Source organism: Canis lupus, chromosome 27 (assembly GCF_048164855.1).
Source record: "Canis lupus baileyi chromosome 27, mCanLup2.hap1, whole genome shotgun sequence".
Classification (NCBI taxonomy): Eukaryota; Metazoa; Chordata; class Mammalia; order Carnivora; family Canidae; genus Canis; species Canis lupus.
In genome coordinates, this window is record NC_132864.1 from 23,415,862 (window position 1) to 23,439,588 (window position 23,727).

General features: G+C 37.3%; 1 protein-coding gene across 1 annotated transcript in view; it reads right to left on the reverse strand.

The window, feature by feature from the left end:
• The window catches only part of LOC140619448 (2'-5'-oligoadenylate synthase-like protein 2), a 106,237-nt gene that overhangs the window by 42,049 nt on the left and 40,461 nt on the right, over nucleotides 1-23,727 (reverse strand). Inside the window, exon 6 of the mRNA XM_072802834.1 lies at nucleotides 13,697-13,764. Coding sequence (XP_072658935.1) covers nucleotides 13,697-13,764 — 68 coding nt within the window. The remainder of the gene's footprint in view (nucleotides 1-13,696; nucleotides 13,765-23,727) is intronic.

Genomic DNA, 23,727 nt, shown 5'->3' on the forward strand with positions numbered 1-23,727 from the left:
GAGCCAAAGTTAAGGTCATTGAGGAAACTTAGTCATTTTTCCATCTGATCATTAGCCTTTTTTGAAGGCATGCAATTATCACCAAGACAATTTATCCCTTCCTCAACATAGCACAGCAACCTTCCCACCCCATCTAACTATGCAGGACAAGTGACATCCTTCATGACTACCATACCCTTTTCATTACCCAAGGAAGGTATCTCCTGCTTAAGACTCCTGCAGCCTTAGTAAAGGTGTTTGAAGTCTTGGCTATCTATTGGCATAGTAGTGCAGGATAGCACTGTAGTATCTGTATATGAGCAATGGATAGTAGTTAATAATGCAGTTATTACAATTCTATAGTATCTCTGCTGCATTAGAACTGTCAGTTTAGTACAGATTATTTTAGAACACAAAGGAGGAACTTAATAAAATAGAACAAAATGATAAAAGACAAGCATTTAAAGATAAATGAATTAGATACAATTCCTTAGATACCAGTGTTAAAGTGTTTTGTCAGTTCTCAGATGCGCTATATAATGGAATTAATGCAAAACACTATTCCTATTCCCACCCAGGGCAAATAATTTTTCTCTTTGGAGTGTTCATTATCCCATGAGCATACACATCCTTTGGAAAAGTTTGTGTTTTAGTAAAAAAAAAAAAAAAAAAAAAAAAAAAAATATATATATATATATATATATATATATATATATATATATATAATTAAGAATAACCATAGTACTTGTACTTGTTCATGGGCAAAGGAACATGTATGTGAACATTCTTTATCATTACACTTAAGTTAAATAGGTATTAAGTTAGATGGTGTTTATTCTAATGTTTGAGTCATAATGATGAGTTAAAAAATAGGAAATATTAAAGATTTCTTTAGTGAATATTTTTTGAGCAGAGACATTATATAAAATAAACAGTATGCCAATAGAATAATTATCTGAGTGTTCTACATGTTACATATGCATTATATGTAAATATCTTTATATATTCAATAGAGTATTCAGAAGTACCTTTTGTATTTCCTTAGTGGTCCTTGGAAGGATGATACTATATTTTTCCATTGTTCACTTTATGAAGAACCTCATTGTTTTTTTATTTTAGAAGGGTTAGCTGTAATTGTTAATACACAGAAATATTTTTAAAACATCACCTCATAAATCATTTGTGATAGTAGGCTCATTTTTCTAAGACTAGCAAAATGTATGTAGCAGTTCATATTCTTTAAACCAGTATCTAAATAGCCTACTAGAATTACCTATATGAATTAGATAATACATTGAATTATTATTAGCTCAAATTCATTCTAAATATTTGAGTACAAAGAAATATAAAAGAGGAGGAGGGGCAAGATGGCTGAAGAGTAGGGTCCCCAAATCACCTGTCCCCACCAAATTACCTAGATAACCTTCAAATCATCCTGAAAATCTACGAATTCGGCCTGAGATTTAAAGAGAGAACAGCTGGAACGCTACAGTGAGAAGAGTTCGCGCTTCTATCAAGAGTTACAAAATCTGGATTACAATTCAATGTCAGAAAGCCAATTCAGAAGCACTATTATACAGCTACTGGTGGCTCTAGAAAAAAGCATAAAGGACTCAAGAGACTTTATGACTGCAAAATTTAGATCCAATCAGGCAGAAATTAAAAATCAATTGAATGAGATGCAATCCAAACTAGAAGTCCTAACGATGAGGGTTAACGAGGTAGAAGAACGAGTGAGTGACATAGAAGACAAGTTGATGGCAAAGAGGGAAACTGAAGAAAAAAGAGACAAACAATTAAAAGACCATGAAGATAGATTAAGGGAAATAAACGACAGCCTGAGGAAGAAAAACCTACGTTTAATTGGGGTTCCCGAGGGCGCCGAAAGGGCCAGAGGGCCAGAATATGTATTTGAACAAATCATAGCTGAAAACTTTCCTAATCTGGGAAGGGAAACAGGCATTCAGATCCAGGAAATAGAGAGATTCCCCCCCCCTAAAATCAATAAAAACCGTTCAACACCTCGACATTTAATAGTTAAGCTTGCAAATTCCAAAGATAAAGAGAAGATCCTTAAAGCAGCAAGAGACAAGAAATCCCTGACTTTTATGGGGAGGAGTATTAGGGTAACAGCAGACCTCGCCACAGAGACCTGGCAGGCCAGAAAGGGCTGGCAGGATATATTCAGGGTCCTAAATGAGAAAAACATGCAACCAAGAATACTTTATCCAGCAAGGCTCTCATTCAAAATGGAAGGAGAGATAAAGAGCTTCCAAGACAGGCAGGAACTGAAAGAATATGTGACCTCCAAACCAGCTCTGCAAGAAATTTTAAGGGGGACTCTTAAAATTCCCCTTTAAGAAGAAGTTCAGTGGAACAATCCACAAAAACAAGGACTGAATAGATATCATCATGACACTAAACTCATATCTTTCAATAGTAACTCTGAACGTGAACGGGCTTAATGACCCCATCAAAAGGTGCAGGGTTTCAGACTAGATAAAAAAGCAGGACCCATCTATTTGCTGTCTACAAGAGTCTCATTTTAGACAGAAGGACACCTACAACCTGAAAATAAAAGGTTGGAGAACCATTTACCATTCAAATGGTCCTCAAAAGAAAGCAGGGGTAGCCATCCTTATATCAGATAAACTAAAATTTACCCCGAAAACTGTAGTGAGAGATGAAGAGGGACACTATATCATACTTAAAGGATCTATCCAACAAGAGGACTTAACAATCCTCAATATATATGCCCCGAATGTGGGAGCTGCCAAATATTTAAATCAATTAACCAAAGTGAAGAAATACTTAGATAATAATACACTTATACTTGGTGACTTCAATCTAGCTCTTTCTACCCTCGATAGGTCTTCTAAGCACATCTCCAAAGAAACGAGAGCTTTAAATGATACACTGGACCAGATGGATTTCACAGATATCTACAGAACTTTACATCCAAACTCAACTGAATACACATTCTTCTCAAGTGCACATGGAACTTTCTCCAGAATAGACCACATACTGGGTCACAAATCGGGTCTGAACCGATACCAAAAGACTGGGATTGTCCCCTGCATATTCTCAGACCATAATGCCTTGAAATTAGAACTAAATCACAACAATAAGTTTGGAAGGACCTCAAACACGTGGAGGTTAAGGACCATCCTGATAAAAGATGAAAGGGTAAACCAGGAAATTAAGGAAGAATTAAAAAGATTCATGGAAACTAATGAGAATGAAGATACAACCGTTCAAAATCTTTGGGATGCAGCAAAAGCAGTCCTAAGGGGGAAATACATCGCAATACAAGCATCCATTCAAAAACTGGAAAGAACTCAAATACAAAAGCTAACCTTACACATAAAGGAGCTAGAGAAAAAACAGCAAATAGATCCTACACACAGCAGAAGAAGAGAGTTAATAAAGACTCGAGCAGAACTCAACGAAATCGAGACCAGAAGAACTGTGGAACAGATCAACAAAACCAGGAGTTGGTTCTTTGAAAGAATTAATAAGATAGATAAACCATTAGCCAGCCTTATTAAAAAGAAGAGAGAGAAGACTCAAATTAATAAAATCAGGGATCCCTGGGTGGCGCAGCGGTTTGGCGCCTGCCTTTGGCCCAGGGTGCGATCCTGGAGACCCGGGATCGAATCCCACATCGGGCTCCCGGTGCATGGAGCCTGCTTCTCCCTCTGCCTGTGTCTCTGCCTCTCTCTCTCTCTCTCTGTGACTATCATGAATAAACAAATAAAATCTTTAAAAAAAATAAAAAAAAATAAAATCATGAATGAGAAAGGAGAGATCACTACCAACACCAAGGAAATACAAAGGATTTTAAAAACATATTATGAACAGCTATACGCCAATAAATTAGGCAATCTAGAAGAAATGGACGCATTCCTGGAAAGCCACAAACTACCAAAACTGGAACAGGAAGAAATAGAAAACCTGAACAGGCCAATAACCAGGGAGGAAACTGAAGCAGTCATCAAAAACCTCCCAAGACACAAAAGTCCAGGGCCAGATGGCTTTCCAGGGGAATTCTATCAAACGTTTACTTTTTTAAAAAATTTTTTATTTATTTATGATAGTCACATAGAGAGAGAGAGAGAGAGAGAGAGAAGAGAGAGAGGCAGAGACATAGGCAGAGGGAGAAGCAGGCTCCATGCACTGGGAGCCCGATGTGGGATTCGATCCTAGGTCTCCAGGATCGCGCCCTGGGCCAAAGGCAGGCGCCAAACCGCTGCGCCACCCAGGGATCCCTCTATCAAATGTTTAAAGAAGAAACCATACCTATTCTACTAAAGCTGTTCGGAAAGATAGAAAGAGATGGAGTACTTCCGAATTTGTTCTATGAGGCCAGCATCACCTTAATTCCAAAACCAGACAAAGACCCCACCAAAAAGGAGAATTACAGATTAATATCCCTGATGAACATGGATGCAAAAATTCTCAACAAGATACTAGCCAATACCATCCAAGAGTACATTAAGAAAATTATTCACCATGACCAAGTAGGATTTAACCCTGGGACACAAGGCTGGTTCAACACTCGTAAAACAATCAGTGTGATTCATCATATCAGCAAGAGAAAAACCAAGAACCATATGATCCTCTCATTAGATGCAGAGAAAGCATTTGACAAAATACAGCATCCATTCCTTTTTTTTTTTAATTTTTATTTATTTATGATAGTCACACACAGATAGAGAGAGAGAGGCAGAGACACAGGCAGAGGGAGAAGCAGGCTCCATGCACCGGGAGCCCGACGTGGGATTCGATCCCAGGTCTCCAGGATCGCGCCCTGGGCCAAAGGCAGGCGCCAAACCGCTGCGCCACCCAGGGATCCCCAGCATCCATTCCTGATCAAAACTCTTCAGAGTGTAGGGATAGAGGGAGTATTCCTCAACATCTTAAAAGCCATCTACGAAAAGCCCACAGCAAATATCATTCTCAATGGGGAAGCACTGGGAGCCTTTCCCCTAAGATCAGGAACAAGACAGGGATGTCCACTCTCACCACTGCTATTCAACATAGTACTGGAAGTCCTAGCCTCAGCAATCAGACAACAAAAAGACATTAAAGGCATTCAAATTGGCAAAGAAGAAGTCAAACTCTCCCTCTTCACCGATGACATGATACTCTACATAGAAAACCCAAAAGTCTCCACCCCAAGATTGCTAGAACTCATACAGCAATTTGGTAGCATGGCAGGATAAAAAATCAATGCCCAGAAATCAATGGCATTTCTATACACTAACAATGAGACTGAAGAAAGTGAAATTAAGGAGTCAATCCCATTTACAATTGCACCCAAAAGCATAAGATACCTAGGAATAAACCTAACCAAAGAGGTAAAGGATCTATACCCTAAAAACTACAGAACACTTCTGAAAGAAATTGAGGAAGACACAAAGAGATGGAAAAATATTCCATGCTCATGGATTGGCAGAATTAATATTGTGAAAATGTCCGTGCTACCCAGAGCAATATACACGTTTAATGCAATCCCTATCAAAATACCATGGACTTTCTTCAGAGAGTTGGAACAAATTATTTTAAGATTTGTGTGGAATCAGAAAAGACCCCGAATAGCTAGGGGAATTTTAAAAAAGAAAACCATATCTGAGGGCATCACAATGCCTGATTTCAGGTTGTACTACAAAGCTGTGGTCATCAAGACAGTGTGGTACTGGCACAAAAACAGACACATAGATCAATGGAACAGAATAGAGAACCCAGAAGTGGACCATGAACTTTATGGTCAACTAATATTCGATAAAGGAGGAAAGACTATCCATTGGAAGAAAGACAGTCTCTTCAATAAATGGTGCTGGGAAAATTGGACATCCACATGCAGAAGAATGAAACTAGACCACTCTTTTTCACCATACACAAAGATAAACTCAAAATGGATGAAAGATCTAAATGTGAGACAAGATTCCATCAAAATACTAGAGGAGAACACAGGCAACACCCTTTTTGAACTTGGCCACAGTAACTTCTTGCAAGATACATCCACGAAGGCAAAAGAAACAAAAGCAAAAATGAACTATTGGGACTTCATCAAGATAAGAAGCATTTGCACAGCAAAGGATACAGTCAACAAAACTAAAAGACAACCTACAGAATGGGAGAAGATATTTGCAAATGACGTATCAGATAAAGGGCTAGTTTCCAAGATCTATAAAGAAATTATTAAACTCAACACCAAAGAAACAAACAATCCAATCATGAATGGGCAAAAGACATGAAGAGAAATCTCACAGAGGAAGACATAGACATGGCCAACATGCACATGAGAAAATGCTCTGCATCACTTGCCATCAGGGAAATACAAATCAAAACCACAATGAGATACCATCTCACACCAGTGAGAATGGGGAAAATTAACAAGGCAGGAAACCACAAATGTTGGAGAGAATGTGGAGAAAGGGAACCCTCTTACACTGTTGGTGGGAATGTGAACTGGTGCAGCCACTCTGGAAAACTGTGGAGGTTCCTCAAAGAGTTAAAAATAGACCTGCCCTACGTACGACCCAGCAATTGCACTGTTGGGGATTTACCCCAAAGATTCAGATGCAATGAAACGCCGGGACACCTGCACCCTGATGTTTCTAGCAGCAATGTCCACAATAGCCAAACTGTGGAAGGAGCCTTCGTGTCCATCGAAAGATGAATGGATAAAGAAGATGTGGTCTATGTATACAATGGAATATTCCTCAGCCATTAGAAACGACAAATATCCACCATTTGCTTCAACGTGGATGGAACTGGAGGGTATTATGCTGAGTGAAGTAAGTCAATCGGAGAAGGACAAACAGTGTATGTTCTCATTCATTTGGGGAATATAAATAATAGTGAAAGGGAATATAAGGGAAGGGAGAAGAAATGTGTGGGAAATATCAGAAAGGGAGACAGAACATAAAGACTCCTAACTCTGGGAAACGAACTAGGGGTGGTGGAAGGGGAGGAGGGCAGGGGGTGGGGGTGAATGGGTGACAGGCATTGAGGAGGGCACTTGACGGGATGAGCACTGAGTGTTATTCTGTATGTTGGTAAATTGAACACCAGCAAAAAATAAATTTATTAAAAAAAAAGAAATATAAAAGACAATCTGCCCTCAATTTAAAATGTCTTTAGAAGTACAAATTATATGTATGATTTTATTTACAAATCACACAAGTAAGTATATAAACTTTATCATTAATAAAATTGGGGTCTATTGTTTTGGCAAGACTATTCCACGATGAAGAAACTGGATGGGTCAGAGAAAGAAGGCTTTGAGACTGAGAAAGATGTAATGAGCAGGAATGAAGATACATTGGCTTGTGTCAAAGAAACTGTAGGTGGGAAACTCCCAGTGTCTGAGAAACTAAGGGAAATAATAAGAGAGAGGGAATAGGCCCTTAAACATCTCTGTAACTCTAACATGGAGAGGGGAGGAAAACAAGGAGAATCAAAATCATAGTTAAAAGCAAAGAAGTGGACAAAGGCAAACACATGTAACCACCCCCATTGCAGGTTTCCAGCCTATTAGAGTAAGAAAGGAAAAAAAAACCATACCTTTAAAGAAAACTATAAATGCTATCACTAGTTGATAATGGCATATTAATTGTACTGATTTAACAATATTTTATATTGTTTGACCTGATAATTACAGAAATGTGCATCCTTAAAGAATTATTGGAAAACAAAAATACTGTAGAGGTGCAAAAATTAGCGTGTGAAAGAATCTTATAAAACTAGAGAAATTCAACAGTACAGAAAGTCAAGAAATAGGAAAAATGAAAAGATCAATGATCTGTGAAAAATAGAAAATAGAATGATGTGTCATAGATGATAATGGAGAAAGTAGTTTCAGTTCAGTAGTAAAAGTGGACAGGAATAGATCGGAAGATAAAGAGATATGTGAAAAAATTGGCAGCAAAACAGGGAAATATCAGAATGTTAAATAGAAAATAATGTGCCAAATACTGGGGATCCCTGGGTGGCTCGGTGGTTTAGTGCCTGCCTTTGGCCCAGGGCACGATCCTGGGGTCCCGGGATCGAGTCCCGCGTGGGGCTCCCGGCATGGAGCCTGCTTCTCCCTCTTCCTGTGTCTCTGCCTCTCTCTCTCTCTTTCTCTCTATGTCTATCATGGGTGGCTCAACAGTTTAGTGCCTGCCTATTTATCATGAATAAATAAATAAATAAATAAATAAATAAATAAATAAATAAATCTTTTTTAAAATTTTTATTTATTTATGATAGTCACACACATAGAGAGAGAGAGAGAGGCAGAGACACAGGCAGAGGGAGAAGCAGGCTCCATGCACCGGGAGCCCGATGTGGGATTCGATCCCTGGTCTCCAGGATCGCGCCCTGGGCCAAAGGCAGGCGCTAAACCGCTGCGCCACCCAGGGTTCCCAAATAAATAAATCTTTAAAAAAATATGCCAAATACTAAATTTGCAGTGTTGATAAAAGATTGTTCTAATTTTCCTTGTTAGCATAACTAATATTTTTAATCTATTGATTGTTATATCTTTTTTAAGAAAGATTTATTTATTTGACAGAGAGAGTGCATATGAGCAGGAGGACAGGCAGAGCGGGGGAGGGGGGAGAGAGAGAGAGAGAGAGAGAGAGAATTTCCAGCGGACTCTGAGAAGAGAGGCAGGGCTTGGTTAAGATCTGAGACAGAGACCCTGACCCAAGCTGAAATCAAGAGCTGGTCACTTAACCGATTGAGCCACTCAGGAACCCCTGTCAGCATCTTATATATATATATTTTTTATTAAAGATTTTATTTATTCATTCATGAGAGACAGAGAGAGAGAGAGAGAGAGAGAGGGAGGGAGGGAGAGAGGCAAAGACACAGGCAGAGGGAGAAGCAGGCTCCACGCCGGAGTCCCATGTGGGACTCGATCCTGGGACTCCAGGAACATGCCCTGGGCCAAGGGCAGGCACTAAACTGCTGAGCCACCCAGGTATCCCATCATCTTATATTTTACATCATCCCTCCTATTCATATAAAGTTTGTGCACAAAAGCCATGTATCAAGATTAAAGATATTTTTCCTGAAAATGATTATATACTCAGAACTTCAGGATTTTACTGTTCTAAGAAAATCTCAATTAACTTCCTTAGAAATCAGATTTTGCAGAAGCGTATTTTGTTGCTTTATAATATAATTCATTTTTGAATTAAATCCACTCCAAATTTTCTATATTTGCTTACCAAATTAGAAACTATTTAAATATAGAATATGGTTTGCTACAATAGTAATGATACCTGAACTCAGTCTGGGATGTACTTTTTCTTTTTCTTTCTTTTTAAAGATTTTATTTATTCATGAGACACACACACACACACACACACACACACACACAGAGGCGGAGACACAGGCAGAGGGAGAAGCAGGCTGTATGCAGGAAGCCCAATATGGGACTCGATCCTGGGACTCCAGGTTCATGCCCTGGGCCGAAGGCAGGCGCTAAACACTGAGCCACCCAAGGAACCCTGGGATGTATTTTTTCATATAGATTTGTTCACAATCTATAACAATCTGGTATTCTACAGAGTTCTGAGTACAGAAATATTTTTGAGTTAAATACTGAATGTAGCATAGCAATATTTAACCCAAATTATAAATTGGAAGAGTTGGTTAAGATATTCTAAATTTGAGAAGTTGTCTTAAAATTAGCATATATACATTTTTCTGAAATAACCAGTACAAATTATAGTGTTGTTCTCTTGTATTCAAAAACTAGAGTGTGAGATTCTTTGTTAAATTATCTCTGTATACGTAACACTGTAATTCTTCTTGGCATTTTTATGCAAACAATATAAAAACAGTTTTCATTTTAAAATGTGTCTAAAAATTATTTGTTACTCTTCCCTTCAAAAGTGGAGCTCAGGGGCACCTGGTGGCTCAGTTGTTTATGTGTCTGCCTTCGGTTCAGATCATGATCCTGGGGTCCTGGGATGCAGCCCTGAGTTGGGGTCCTGTTCAGCGGGGAGACTCTGCTTCTCTCTTCCTCTGACCTCCCCCTGCCCCTGCTCATGCTGGTGATCTCTCTCTCTCTCAAAGAAATAAATAAAATCTTAAAAAAAAAAAGTAGAGCTTAATATCCCCCTCCTTGAGTATTCTGTCCGATTGCTAATTGTCCTGAATAGTCCAGGGTATGATAAGCAACAGAGAAAAGGAGAAAGAAAAAAATGGCATTCTGGCACATATGCAGGATTTCAGCTCCACTTGGCTTAGGTGAACAGCTGACTGTTCAGGTGTATGCCCCCAAAGTCCCCCACTCTGCCCTCAATATCAAGAGCCTCACAACTAAGGCCTGTGCTTTGATCACAGCACAGACATGCAAAAATAGGAGTGGAAAGGTTATCAAGTAAGAAAGAAGAAATCTCTCTTCTTCTGGTGGATGCAGTGGTATCTTAGCACTGGACTAAAGCCCTCCTTCATCCTGTTAGACTGGATCTCTCATGCAATATGCACCCTGAACTACCATAAATGTTGGAAAAATCAAAGGGAAAATGAGTGAGGGCAATATGAGAGGGAGGAGAGGAAGGAGAGGAGGTGGAAGCCTGTCCTTTACTACTTTTTTATATTCTGAATTCATTATAAATAGAAACTACTGCTTCCCTTCAAACTCGTAACGCCAAATGTGGTTTCTTGCCTTTCTTGAGACTATATTTTGTTTTAAAAAGTCATTTTTAAATAAAATTATTAAAAAGTAATAAAGTTTTCAAGGTAGAAAAGTATGGAAAGCAATAAGGAGTTTTTTTAAGAGGTAACAAATACAAATCTTTTGTTTAATTCCTTCCCAGACCTTTTTAAACTTCTATTAAAAAAAGTCTTTTTTTTGTTACAAGCTCTGTACAAATTTGTATCCTATTTAAAATGTATTCATAGTATATCCTCCCTCCCTCCCTCCCTCCCTCCCTCCTTTCCTTCCTTCTTTCCTTCCTTCCTTCCTTCCTTCCTTCCTTCCTTCCTTCCTTCCTTCCTTCCTTCGCTACATTATTGGTAAACATAATGTGAATGCTTCCCCTATCACTTACTCTGCATTTCAATGACTCGGTTCCTCTCATAGTGGCTTATTAGAAAGAAATTTGCACAGGGGTGCACATGGATTTGAATCCTGGCTTCATCACTACTCAGGTGTGTCATTTTGACAAATGATCCAAGCTTTAGTATTTTGTTTTATCTAAAGTGCCCCCTAGCCCAAAATTTAGCTCCCCACAATTCTTAGTTCCTAATCCCGCCAAACTGGAATATTTTGAGCTGACAAATGAGAATAAAATTATACTACTATTGGAATGATTGCAGCGCTAGATATGCATGACAAGTGTTTTCATCTCTAAGGAACAATGTATTTAATCCCATGATAGCTAGGTCTTAAAGATATTATTTAGCACCTCTACACCTCCATATAATTAATATTAATATAATATAGCAATATATCAATCATTACATTATTATTAATACATTAATAATTAAATAATTCTATACAATATATTAATACATCGATTTATCATTCATCAGTTTATTCTATTAATATGAGTAGCATTACACTTTTAGAATCCTATAAGAGGTAACACTCTCTGGGTGTTATGTGTCAGGTACAATACTGAACAGTGCCCTTGTATTGTCTCACTGACAATATGATAAAGTAGGAGCTCACGTGATGCCCATTAGGATGATGAGGAAATTGAGCTTTAGAAAAAAAAAAAAACCACATGTTTTATACAAGGCCACTCACACTTTTCGTAAATGTTGGAGCTGTGACTTTAACTGATACTAATTTAAACCTAAAGTCCATGTCATTAACCATGATGCATCATGCCCTAGTGGGCTTCTCCAAGGCCACCAGAACAGTCCTGAGCTTTCCTGGGCCAAGTTTTGATACAGTTCTCCCTCCAATATCTACGGTATCCCCTTCTAGAACTTGTTACTATAGACTGGGTCTCCTCACTTTCTCCTTCAGTTATCCCAATCTCTTCTTCTTATATTCTCTCTCTCTCCTTTTTTAAAGATTTTATTTATTCATTTGAGAGAGAGATAGCAACAGAGAGCATAAATGGGGAGAAGAGGGAGAAGCAGGCTCTCCTCTGAGCATGGAGCCCAATGAAGGGCTCCATGCCAGGACCCTGGGATCATGACCTGAGCTGAAGGCAGACACTTAACCGACTGAGCCACCCAGGCACCTCTCTTCTTCTTCTTCTATTCTTATCTTTATTTCTCTGCACTTCATTCTGAGTGATTTCATCAAATTCATTATCTAGTTTACTATTTTTCTCTTTTTCTCTATGTTTTAATCCAGATTTCTGAAGTTCCAGTTATTATTATCAGCATTTCTAGACCTTCTGTAAACTAAAATCAGCACATTTCTCTACATAGCAATAACAAGTTAGAAAATATAGCCAAATATATGCTACCATTCACAAGAAAGAAAATGCTACAAAATATATAGTTGTTAAGTGCAGAATATTTACAGATTTTATGTAGCAAATTGTGAAACCCAATGAAGGGATATTAAAGAAGACCTGAAGAAATGGAGAGATATATTCTATTAATAAAATTGTTTAACATTGTTAATATCTCTTTTTTTTAGATTTATTTTTTTATTTATTTATGATAGACATAGAGAGAGTGAGAGAGAGGCAGAGACACAGGCAGAGGGAGAAGCAGGCTCCATGCCGGGAGCCCGATGCGGAACTCAATCCCGGGACTCCAGGATCGCACCCTGGGCCAAAGGCAGGCGTGAAACCACTGAGCCACCCAGGGATCCCCTACATCGTTAATATCTCAATTGCTGTGTTCTTACGTGTGTGACATACAGACTAATCCAACAAAAAAAATGGTATCACAGCAGTATGAGAAAACACAGGAACAAGGGGGCTTGCTGGCTGTTTATAGCACAAATTATTTAAGAAGATAATAATGAAATTTAGGATAAAACTGAATAATGGTAAGAAGGAGTATAATTGATAAGTTTAGGTAAAAGAACAACAACAACAACAAAACTTACGCCCCAGTATGTTCCTTATCTAGACAAACACAATAAACTCTCATTCTCTGTGGCAGGTGACTCATAGATCTCATTCATTCATTCATTCATTCACGCATAGTTTGCCAGATGGCCTGGGTTTTAAGGAGTAGTCATATCATGGAGAATAAATATTCTAATCTTGCACACAGGTGTGTAAACAGAGTCGTTTATTTCAGTGTGAGAAGTATCTAACAGAACCTGTGTCATTGTAGAGGAAGGAGCTATGAACATAGTTTTGACATCTGCCTGCTTCCTCCTATCCAACAACCAAGAGGCTCTCCCTACAAAGAATATCAACTGTTTGATGAGCTCCCTTTATTCTTTCTTCCCCACTTATCCTCAGGCTGAATCTCACAAGACTTGGCGAGTATTCTACAACAATTATATAGAACTGTTCATCCTTCAGTTTTCATTCACTGGCTGATAACTCAGCTATATAAAAAATTTCCTTTGTACTAAAATGTAATGAATAGTCCCTAAGTGTAAGAACATGTTTTCCTTCCTCACAAAATCTGAATTATCTTCCCACATTTTATCAGTCTGTCTTCTCAATAGTAGCTGTGATAAAGATATATTGGCTAGCGATGCCATAGACTTTTTTTCTACTTGTGCATTTCATGATACATTTGGTTATTAAGGTGACTTTTTAAGTTCATGGTTTAATCTTACCATTGGTAATGAAACCTGGATATTCTATTTGAAGAATGGCCCAAAAATATGAGAGTAAGGACACAATGCTGAAAAAAAAAATAATGAAAACCAATCAGCAAATCAAAGAAATATCATCTGAGGTAAATACACTGGGGAAAAATGTCTAATTGTGTGTGTGTGTGGGGGGTGTCGGTATGGGTGTAATTCCGAATTTAATAATTTACTCGCTATGATAATATTTGAATTACCATTATTTTTGATAAAAATTTTCTGGTCATTAAGACATTGTAAACAATCAGTTTACCCTTAAAGAAACTTTCAATCAAAACTGACACTTAATATGGACATTTGATAATCCTATAAGAAGTGGTGGCTTTGGCCTCCACATTCTATGGCTAATTCAGGGAACAATCTGTGCAGTCATATAAGTGATAGATGGTTATTATAAGATTATATATTTGTTATTTCATCCTAAAAACACTACAACAACATGCATGGTCTATTACCTTTAAAAGGATGAAGTTAGGGATATGCAGATCAACAATTCAATAAAAGGTTCTTGAATTCAAATTTGAGGCTTATATTCTTAATACGACATATACAGTCACTGTAAATCTATTTATTGGTTCAGGAAATAATGAGGGACTGTTTTGTGTCAGAAACTGTTCTAGGTGAACTGTTGACTATAATAGACAAAGATCATTGCCCTGGTGGAAGCTGCATTCTGGAAAGTGGAACAGGCAATGGACACTCAATGCATGAGTAAATTACATCATGTGTCGGATGGTGAAAATGCTAGGGAAAACAAACAGTGGAGGGTAATAGGGGTTTGAAATCCTTGGGGGTAAGCATGAAGATTGCAGGGAGTAAATAATTGTAGGATCTTGGGTCATCATAAATCTGTGGGTTCTATATTTCATACTACTGCATACATAAAAGGGATTTTAATTGATTGAGGATTGGAGGATTAGTGTGTATGCATATGTAGTTCTTCTTCTGAGAAGATGATCTATTATTTTCATCACACTCTTAAAGAGATCATGTTCCTAAACAAAAAATTCTGACATTCTCAGTATTATGTGTTTTCACAAAACTAGATAACATAGATATCTATAGATAATTAGATAACTAGATAACACTTCTTTCCTATTATCTTTGCTTTTATTAAAAATAGTTGTGAGAGATAGACTTTTTGGAAAAGACTTGTTATTACACAAGTTGGTATTGACTTTTATTCTGAACACTGAAAATAATAAAGTTAATGATATAAATAATTCTGGTATCTTCTTTAATTGCAGTCCTTTTGGGGATCCCTGGGTGGCTCAGCGGTTTAGCGCCTGCCTTTGGCCCAGGGTGCGATCCTGGAGACCCAGGATTGAGTCCCATGTCGGGCTCCCGGTGCATGGAGCCTGCTTCTCCCTCTGCCTGTGTCTCTGCCTCTCTCTCTCTCTGTCTATCATGAATAAATAAATCAATAAGTAACTCTTTTTTTTTTAAGATTTTATTTATTTATTCATGAGAACACACAGAGAGGATTGAGAGAAAGAGGTAGAGACACAGGCAGAGGGAGAAGCAGGCCCGGGTCTCCAGGATCACGCCCTGGGCTGAAGGCGGCGCTAAACCGCTGAGCCACCCGGGCTGCCCAATAAGTAACTCTTTAAAAAAAAAATTGCAGTCCTTTTCAATTTAGAGAGAAAATGAATTTACAAATATTGAATGTGATCACAATTATTGATCCCACCAATATATTGAATTTTTACATTTACACTACTTTTTTTTAAAACAGCATCATCCAGAAAATGTTAAACAGTGAAACAATAATCTTCAATTCATTATAAACAATTGTAATTTTATTCTATATAAGATAGTATTGCACTGGTACTTTACATCTAAAGTGAAGATTGCAATTCCTCTTTCAATAGACTGTTGTAGGAATTTAAAAAAAATTTTTAAATAAAACAAAACAAAACAAAAGACTTGCAGGAATTAAATGATGTAGTATATAAGTCAATTCAACCTACATCATATTCCTTCTTTTTCTTTTTTTTTCCTTCTTTTTCTTTATAGGTAATGTGTAACTGTGATTTTTTTCATTATTACAAAAAACATACACACAAGGAATCTTTGCTATATTTCTTTAATTCATTAAGATATGATAGGAACAACCTTGAAAATCAAATTACATTTATCAAGTTCAATTAAAGTTCAAGCTAAGGAAGGGTATATTCAGATTTTGTGAAGGGAATGTTTGTTCTTTGTAATTTAAATGATTTGTATATAAGAGAGATCAGTGACACTATATCAGTGTATTTGTATGTCTTTCTTAGAATGAATGCTGTTAAACAAAGATGTTCTAACATTTAGTCAAAGAATCTTTCTAACTCTAAAAACAACTATGACAATTCATTATGTTCCATAAAGTGTTCTTGAACTGGTAATTTTGCACTGGTCCTTCCCGTAATGATCATTACTATAGTCATTTCCTCAAATCATATCTCCTTTTACACAGCTTATTATATTTAGAAATTTAAATGTCTGTACATACGAATGGCCAATTTTCAAGAGCATATATTTGAAAAAGTCAAATATGATCCATTTCCATGCCAAAAACATTGACATTCCTGGTCTTTAATCACTTTTCTTCAGCTTTCCAGTGTACTACCAAATGAATGTAGACTAAGAGAGGATTTGGTGACCAAGAAATACTCATCATTCACCGAAAAATGCAGATTCCAAAAGAAACAGGAAGAACAAAAATGTAAGTCTATATCGAAAGGCAGACTTTCTTATATAAACTTCACAATCTTGTTTTAACAAGATGTTGTCCCCAATGTGTAGGTAAAAATCTCATGGGCCAGAGCTTATTTTCAACTGTGAAATATACAATAGTAAACTCAGATTTTTAAAAATCTCCTTGAATAGAAGTTTTGCAACATTATATTATCAGCTGGCAAAATATTTCCTTCCCTTTTGCCCAGTATTTTCACATAATTTATACACTGGAACCTTACCATTACAATATCCTCAGTCTGTGGAAATTCCATAGTAGAGGATGTATTATACTGCAGTACTTGCCACATTGAAATAAAGTTTAGAAAATTATTGTTGAGCAGTTATTATGTATTAAGTACTATGCCATGTTGTCTAAAATGTTTAATATATATGAGCTATTAAAATTTTGTCTGAGATCTATCTGGTCCCTGACCTGTATTATCTATGCCACTGGAAGCTGTGAACTCTTTACAATGGAAAATGTTAGGAAACAAGACTAGCAAAGATTTGCAGCATCTACTCCTCTCTATGTTGTCACTACTTTTTAAATACATTTTGGTATATTTGTGTGTGTTTGTGTGTGTGCGTGTGTTACGGAAAATCTGATTCCACACAAGCAATATTACTACGCTGTATGATTTGCTAATGACCTAGACTTTACCATGTAGGCAATAAGGAAACGCTGCAAATGTATAACCAGGAAAATAATGTGATGAAATTTGTGTTTTGATCATAAATACAGAGAATGTACTGGAAGGAGTTGAAACTGGTATCAGGAAGAACAGTTAGGAAGTATGGGCAATGATACAAGGGCAGGAACTATATGTGAAAATCCTTGTAAACTTCAAAGTCCTTACAAATATTACTTATTATTATTGGTGAGATTTTTTTTAAAGATTTTATTTATTCATTCATGATAGTCACACAGAGAGAGAGAGAGGCAGAGACATAGGCAGAGGGAGAAGCAGGCTCCATGCAGGGGGCCCGACGTGGGACTTGATCCTGGGTCCCCAGGATCGTGCTCTGGGCCAAAGGCAGGCGCCAAACCGCTGCGCCACCCAGGGATCCCCCATTATTGGTGAGATTAATTCTTCTGGTAATTAAACCTCCCTGGACTAAGAGCAAGAATGAGCTACATTAGACAGATTTCCTGCCATAATAGGGCTTGTCGTAATGAGACGGCTTTATGTTATAAGGCCAAAGTGCAAAACTAAGCTGATGCCTGTTTTGCACTACAATGCCCAGCTGTCTATTCAAATAACTCTTCTGCTAAAAAGGAATCTCTTGTTATATTAATGACTCTTGGTACTACAGAAAACCATCTAAAACTGTTCCACTAGACTGTTTTAAGAGCAGTCTTCCCATAATGACCCAGAATGAATTTTCCTAGATGTAACCTAGTTTAAATGGCATATAAATCTCCAATTTGCCATTTGCTATGTAGATAACCATAAGCACTCTAATAAGAAAATGTGGGTGTCATTACACTTGGTCAAATTTACTATTGAATGACTAGCTAACAGACTTGGAAAATTTTACATCCTTTATCAATGGAGGTGTCATTAAAAACAGACCCTGGAGCTATGTCCTGAATTTCATTTTATTTTTTTTAATTTTTTTTTAATTTATTTTTTTCTGAATTTCATTTTTAAAATCACAGCACATTATCATTATCTGGACCTGTCTCATTATAATTAGTTTGGTCTCAATACAACAGCAATTTCTTTAAAGCTTATTGTATGATAGAGTGAAATCTGGGAATTTTTTAAAACTACAAATAGCTTTCAATTTTTAAAACTTTTTTTTTTTAAGATTTATTTATTCATTCAGAGAGAGAGAGAGAGAGAGAGAGGCAGAGACACAGGCAGAGGGAGAAGCGGGCTCCATGCAGGAAGCCTGACTCGGGACTCGATCTGGGGTTTCCAGGATCACACCCTGGGCTGCAGGCGGTGCGAAACCACTGTGCCACCAGGGCTGCCCAAATAGCTTTCAATTATTTCCTCCCTCTATCCCTGCCTGCTTCTATATTCTCCATTACTAAATTGGTACATCATGAGGCTAGGATGAAGTTCCTCCATTATTTGGGAGGCTATGCTCCTGATAATATCTGGCAATTTTAGAAAAAAAAAAAGCTATGAACTTGTATGTTAAGCGAAAGAGTTTCTGATCAGGGTGGCTCAGTAAGTTTAGCATCCAACTTTTGGTTTCAGTTTAGTTTTAATCTCAGAGTCTTGAGATTAGCCCCAAATCAGGCTCTGCTCTCAGCTCTGAGTCTGCTTAAGATTCACTCTTTTCCTCTCTCTCTACCCCTCCCCCACTCATGCACACATTCTTGCTCTCTCTCTCAAATAAGTAAATAAAATCTTCAAAAAAAATTAAAAATAAAATAAAATAAAATCTTTTGAATGCTGTTCTTCAATGTTTAAGGCACACAGAACTATCTGGAAAGCTCATTTTGGTGGGGAGATCTGATTCCTCGGCACTGCTATAAAGGATGTGTTTCTGCCATATCATAGTGCAGCAGAGTGCAGCACTAGTGATGTTGTGATAAGCATAGCTGCCTTTCATAGGGCAGCATAATTCAGAGGAATTTACCCTCAGAGGAAAACTCCCCAATGCAAAGCAGATGACTGATAACACCCTTTATACAGACTGAACGTAATGGTTTATTCACTTATGCATATTAAATCCCTTTGAAATTAAAGGGAATCAGAATAGGCTGCCACAAAATGTGTCACTTTGTCGTGTGGACTGTTTTGAGCTGAAGGCAATCAAGATCCAACGATTCAATAACTTTCCCCTCCCCCTTATTTGTCTCTGATAATTCAGAGGAGGTCTGGTCCTGGAAGAGAGGTACCACCAGAAATATCTACAAAAAGTACAGGCTAGGTGTGCCAAGCTAAGGGGAACTCAGCAAGATACGTTTGTTCAGTTTCCTCTGTGTCCCACTGTCCCTGCAGGTCATGACAAACATTTGTTTTCCAATTATTTGCTCTTACCATCTTTCTGTGTGTTCCTTCCTTTTGAAGCCCCAGATCCCTACCCCTAACTCCCTAACTCAGAATGGCATATAAGCCTCTATTGCCTGTCTTGAAGCTTTTCATGTCTTTGTGGGTCTCTCATAAGTACAAAATTAGATGTTAACCAATTTAATTAGTAGACCAGCCAAAAGAATCCAGTAAGTTAAGAAAAAAAAAAAAAATCCCTCCCTACTAAAGCAAACATTAGAAGAGTAGCAATATGGGGCACCTGGGTGCTGCAGTTGGTTAAGCACTCGACTCTTGGTTTTTGGCTCAGGTCATGATCTCAGGGTCATGGTCTCCAGGTCATGAGACCAAGCCTCTTGTCAGGCTCTCTCTCCCTCCCCCTCTTCCCTTCTCTTCCACTTTCTCTCTTTCTCTCCCTCTTTCAAACAAATCAATATTTTTTTAAAAAGAAGAATTAGCAATATGATTTTAGATTTACAGCATAAATTAAACAAATCACAAGTAATCCAATCATATTTGAAGCTGGCCTCCATCTTATCAGTTCAGATGAAAGAATGAGCAATAGAGGTCATATCATCCCCAGGCATAACTGAACTAGCCAAGAAACCTGTAAGAATGCAACCCCACTAGCTTACAAATAGATATGATCACCAGATGTACTTAGTGAAATTTTTAACATAAGGAATCAAGATGTTTTTCAGATTCCAAATCTCTTGAGACGGAGAAGACTGCTGTGGGACTTAATGAAATGGCACCGGAGCATCTGCTAGCATGATATCATGGGCCTCCAATCAATAGCGTCCACCTTCTCAGGAGCCCACTGCTCCAAATTTTGACCTTAAAAATCCTCACTTGCAAACCATGAGGGGGTACAGGACTTTTGAGCATTAGGTCCTGTTCTCATGGGTGAGACCACACCATTAACAGCTTATTTTTCTTCACTGCAAAAGCTCAGTGTCAGTTTTTATTGGCTCTCTGTGCATTGAGGGGACAAACTCTCACTTGGTTCAGTTACAATTTGATTAAATAAGGGTAAATAAACCCTGCCAGTCTTGAAGTGAATGAGGGAGTTCTCGGGGTTTGTAGTGATCAGCTGCATCCTGCAGATTCCTCATTTGAATCAAAGGCAGGTTGGCAAAATGAATAGACTTTCCATTTTGAAGACTTGGACTAAGTATGGGTTAGAATCATACTTGACTGCCTACCAGGCAAATATCTCACCATAATGACACTCAAAGAGGTTAAACTACCTCCTGAATCAAACTGATCAGATTGAAATCCCAGCTCTGCCACTTACTCTATTTCCATATCTGAAAATAGATGTAACAATAGTAGCTACCTCACAGAGTGACAGAGGATAAATTAATCAAGTCATGTGAGATACACAGTATATTTCTTGGCATATTGCTTACCAACCATTAGTTACTACTATTGTTCTATTAAAATAATAATTTATATGAATTTTCAAAAATTGGTAACACACGCCATTTTATAGCATCTGGAGAATGGAATCTGAGCTTAGTAATACTTCCTCTTCCTTAAACATTTACCTAAAATATAGTACTAATGTTTTTGAATTAAAGTTGTCCAGTCATGGGCATCACCCTTTCTTAAAGCTGGGTGGATCCTCAAGACAAACGTCTCTCTAAATATCTCCTTTCCCCATAAAGCAAACAATGGTCTTTTGCAAGGGACACTCCTGTCAGAAGACTAATAATAGGGACACCACTTGAACCATATGGGTATTACGTGAATAGAATGTAGATATGCAGAAAAACAAAATGTAATCATTGAGGCTGTTGAGCTGAGCAAACACTGCTTCACAGTGTTAGTGACATGAAAATTTCCTCTACTTTCTGTGTTTTTGCCTTTGTAGCTACTCAGAATTTCACCCTGGTCCTCTGGTGACAGCTGTGGCACATGAGCTCATAACACTGGATCTGCTTGATGATTTCCTGCCAAGCACTTTATTAAGAGTTTTAGATTTATTAGATTCAATACAGTTTGCTTGATGCATGGTAGATTATTCTATACTTTATTTTGTAAAAATTACCCTCTTCTATGGCTTGATGTCATGAGTTTATAGCCACTAAGACATGGTTTATTGTTTGTTCTTGATTTGGAAACAAATAGTTTCCCTTTGTTCTGATTCTTTATTTTCCCTGTCTACTTTTGAGATGCTAGAGCATCGTGATTGCACATAGTATTCGAAACTCAAGATTTATTATACATTGCATTTTCTTTAAAAAATTAGATTATAGATCTAAGAGTAAACAATGCTTAAGGAGCAAGAGACTGGATGTGTGATTTGTACACATACACTTAATTTCCGTATATTCTTGTCATGATTATACATGGCATTTATGAACCTATGTTGATTTATTATCAAAGGAAAGTTTAAAAAGCCTAACAATTTAAAAAAGCCAGATGCACCTAAAATAATAAACTTTAAATAGAATCATCTAATTGAACATCAATAAATCTGACAATCTGACAATTCAGGGTGAGGGTGTTTCTATATACTTAAATTGTAAGGAAAATTGTAAGTCTTTCTTTAAAGTTTTTCCCTATGCTATATTTAAAAAACAAAAATCAGAAACAGAAACAAAAAAGTCTATCTCAGGATGGTTATAACAAGTGACAATGTACAAGTTTCATAAATTTGAACTCTTCTAATTTGAAAACCAAATCCAGTTGGCTAGACTGTTGTGTTTGGTTGGTGTTTTATGTAATTGGGAAATTTTATATTTAAAAGTAGTTTTCTGGTATTATGCTGAGTGAAATAAGTCAATCGGAAAAGGACAATCCTTATATGGTCTCATTCATTTGGGGAATATAAAAATTAGTGAAAGGGAATAAAGGGAAAGGAGAGAAAATGAGTGAAAATATCAGTGGTGGTGACAAAACATGAGAGACACCTAACTCTGAGAAACGAACAAAGGGTAATGAAAGGGGAGTTGGCCGGGGGGTTGGGGTGGCTGGGTGATGGGCACTGAGGGGGGCACTTGGCGGGATGAGCACTGGGTGTTATGCTATATGTTGGCAAACTGAACTCCCATAAAAAATAAAAATAAAAAATAAAATAAAATAATAAAAGTAGTTTTCTAATTTATTACAAAAATCAGAAAATTTAGGCTAATACTCTTGATTGGCAAAATTAGCTGAAGCTGAATACTGGCTGTCCCTTGTACTCAAGGCCCATGTTCTCCAAAGACCTTGTTCCCCTTGTTCCCAACCCTCTCCATTCATTCATGTTGGTGGGCTAGTCTTTGTATATACATTTGTGCTTGGGACCACTGACGTAGAGATGTCAAGGGATGATGTGCTAAAATCTGACAATCAGCAGTGTATAGCCTGGTAAAGGTAGGTTAGGAATCCATCAATAGGCTTTATAATGTAGCTTATTTCAATATAATAGTAGTCATGGTGCAAATGAGAATAATTACCTACTTAGCACTTGAACAACTATAACATTATGCAGCCATTAACCATGATATTTTCAAAAATATCAGATGTAAATGTAAAAGTGATTTGGTTAAATGACAAAATCACAGGTCATATAGTCGTAGGTAAATTAGTATTGAGTTATGTTACAAAGAGAATTCAAACAAGATGTGCACTATCAAGGCACTACTCTAAATGGATGGATAATCACATAGAATTACAGAGCTAAATTGGGTCAGGCAAACCAATTCCAGTACCAAAGATTCATACTTATATATTAATTGCAACTAATTACATTTTCATTGATTTTTTTAAGAACAAATTAGAGAGACCAGTATGCTTCTTTGGAATAGAGAAGAAAAAGTTTTAAAAAATGATATGAGTATTGTCTAAAGTTAGAGTCCTGAGGGAATGGTCGAATAGTCGAAAAAGACTAAGGATTAGTTAGCACAAGTACTAACTAGTACTAAAGTACTAGTTAAGCAACATTTTAAGTAGTATAATAATTTTTCTGATAGATTCTTTGCATTTTTAAATATTTGCATTTTTGTTCCAGTAAAAGTAACTCTCTCTCCATGTAGGTGATTAGAAAAGGGGGAATGGAAGAAATAAAATATAGCTCACCTATAATCTTACTATCAATATTTTACTATTAAAAGTTTCAATCCTGGGGATCCCTGGGTGGCTCAGCGGTTTGGCACCTGCCTTTGGCCCAGGGCGTGATCCTGGGGTCCCGGGATCAAGTCCCACGTCAGGCTCCTGGCATGGAGCCTGCTTCTCCCTCTGCCTGTGTCTCTGCCTCTCTCTCTCTCTATGTCTATTGTGAATAAATAAAATCTTTAAAAA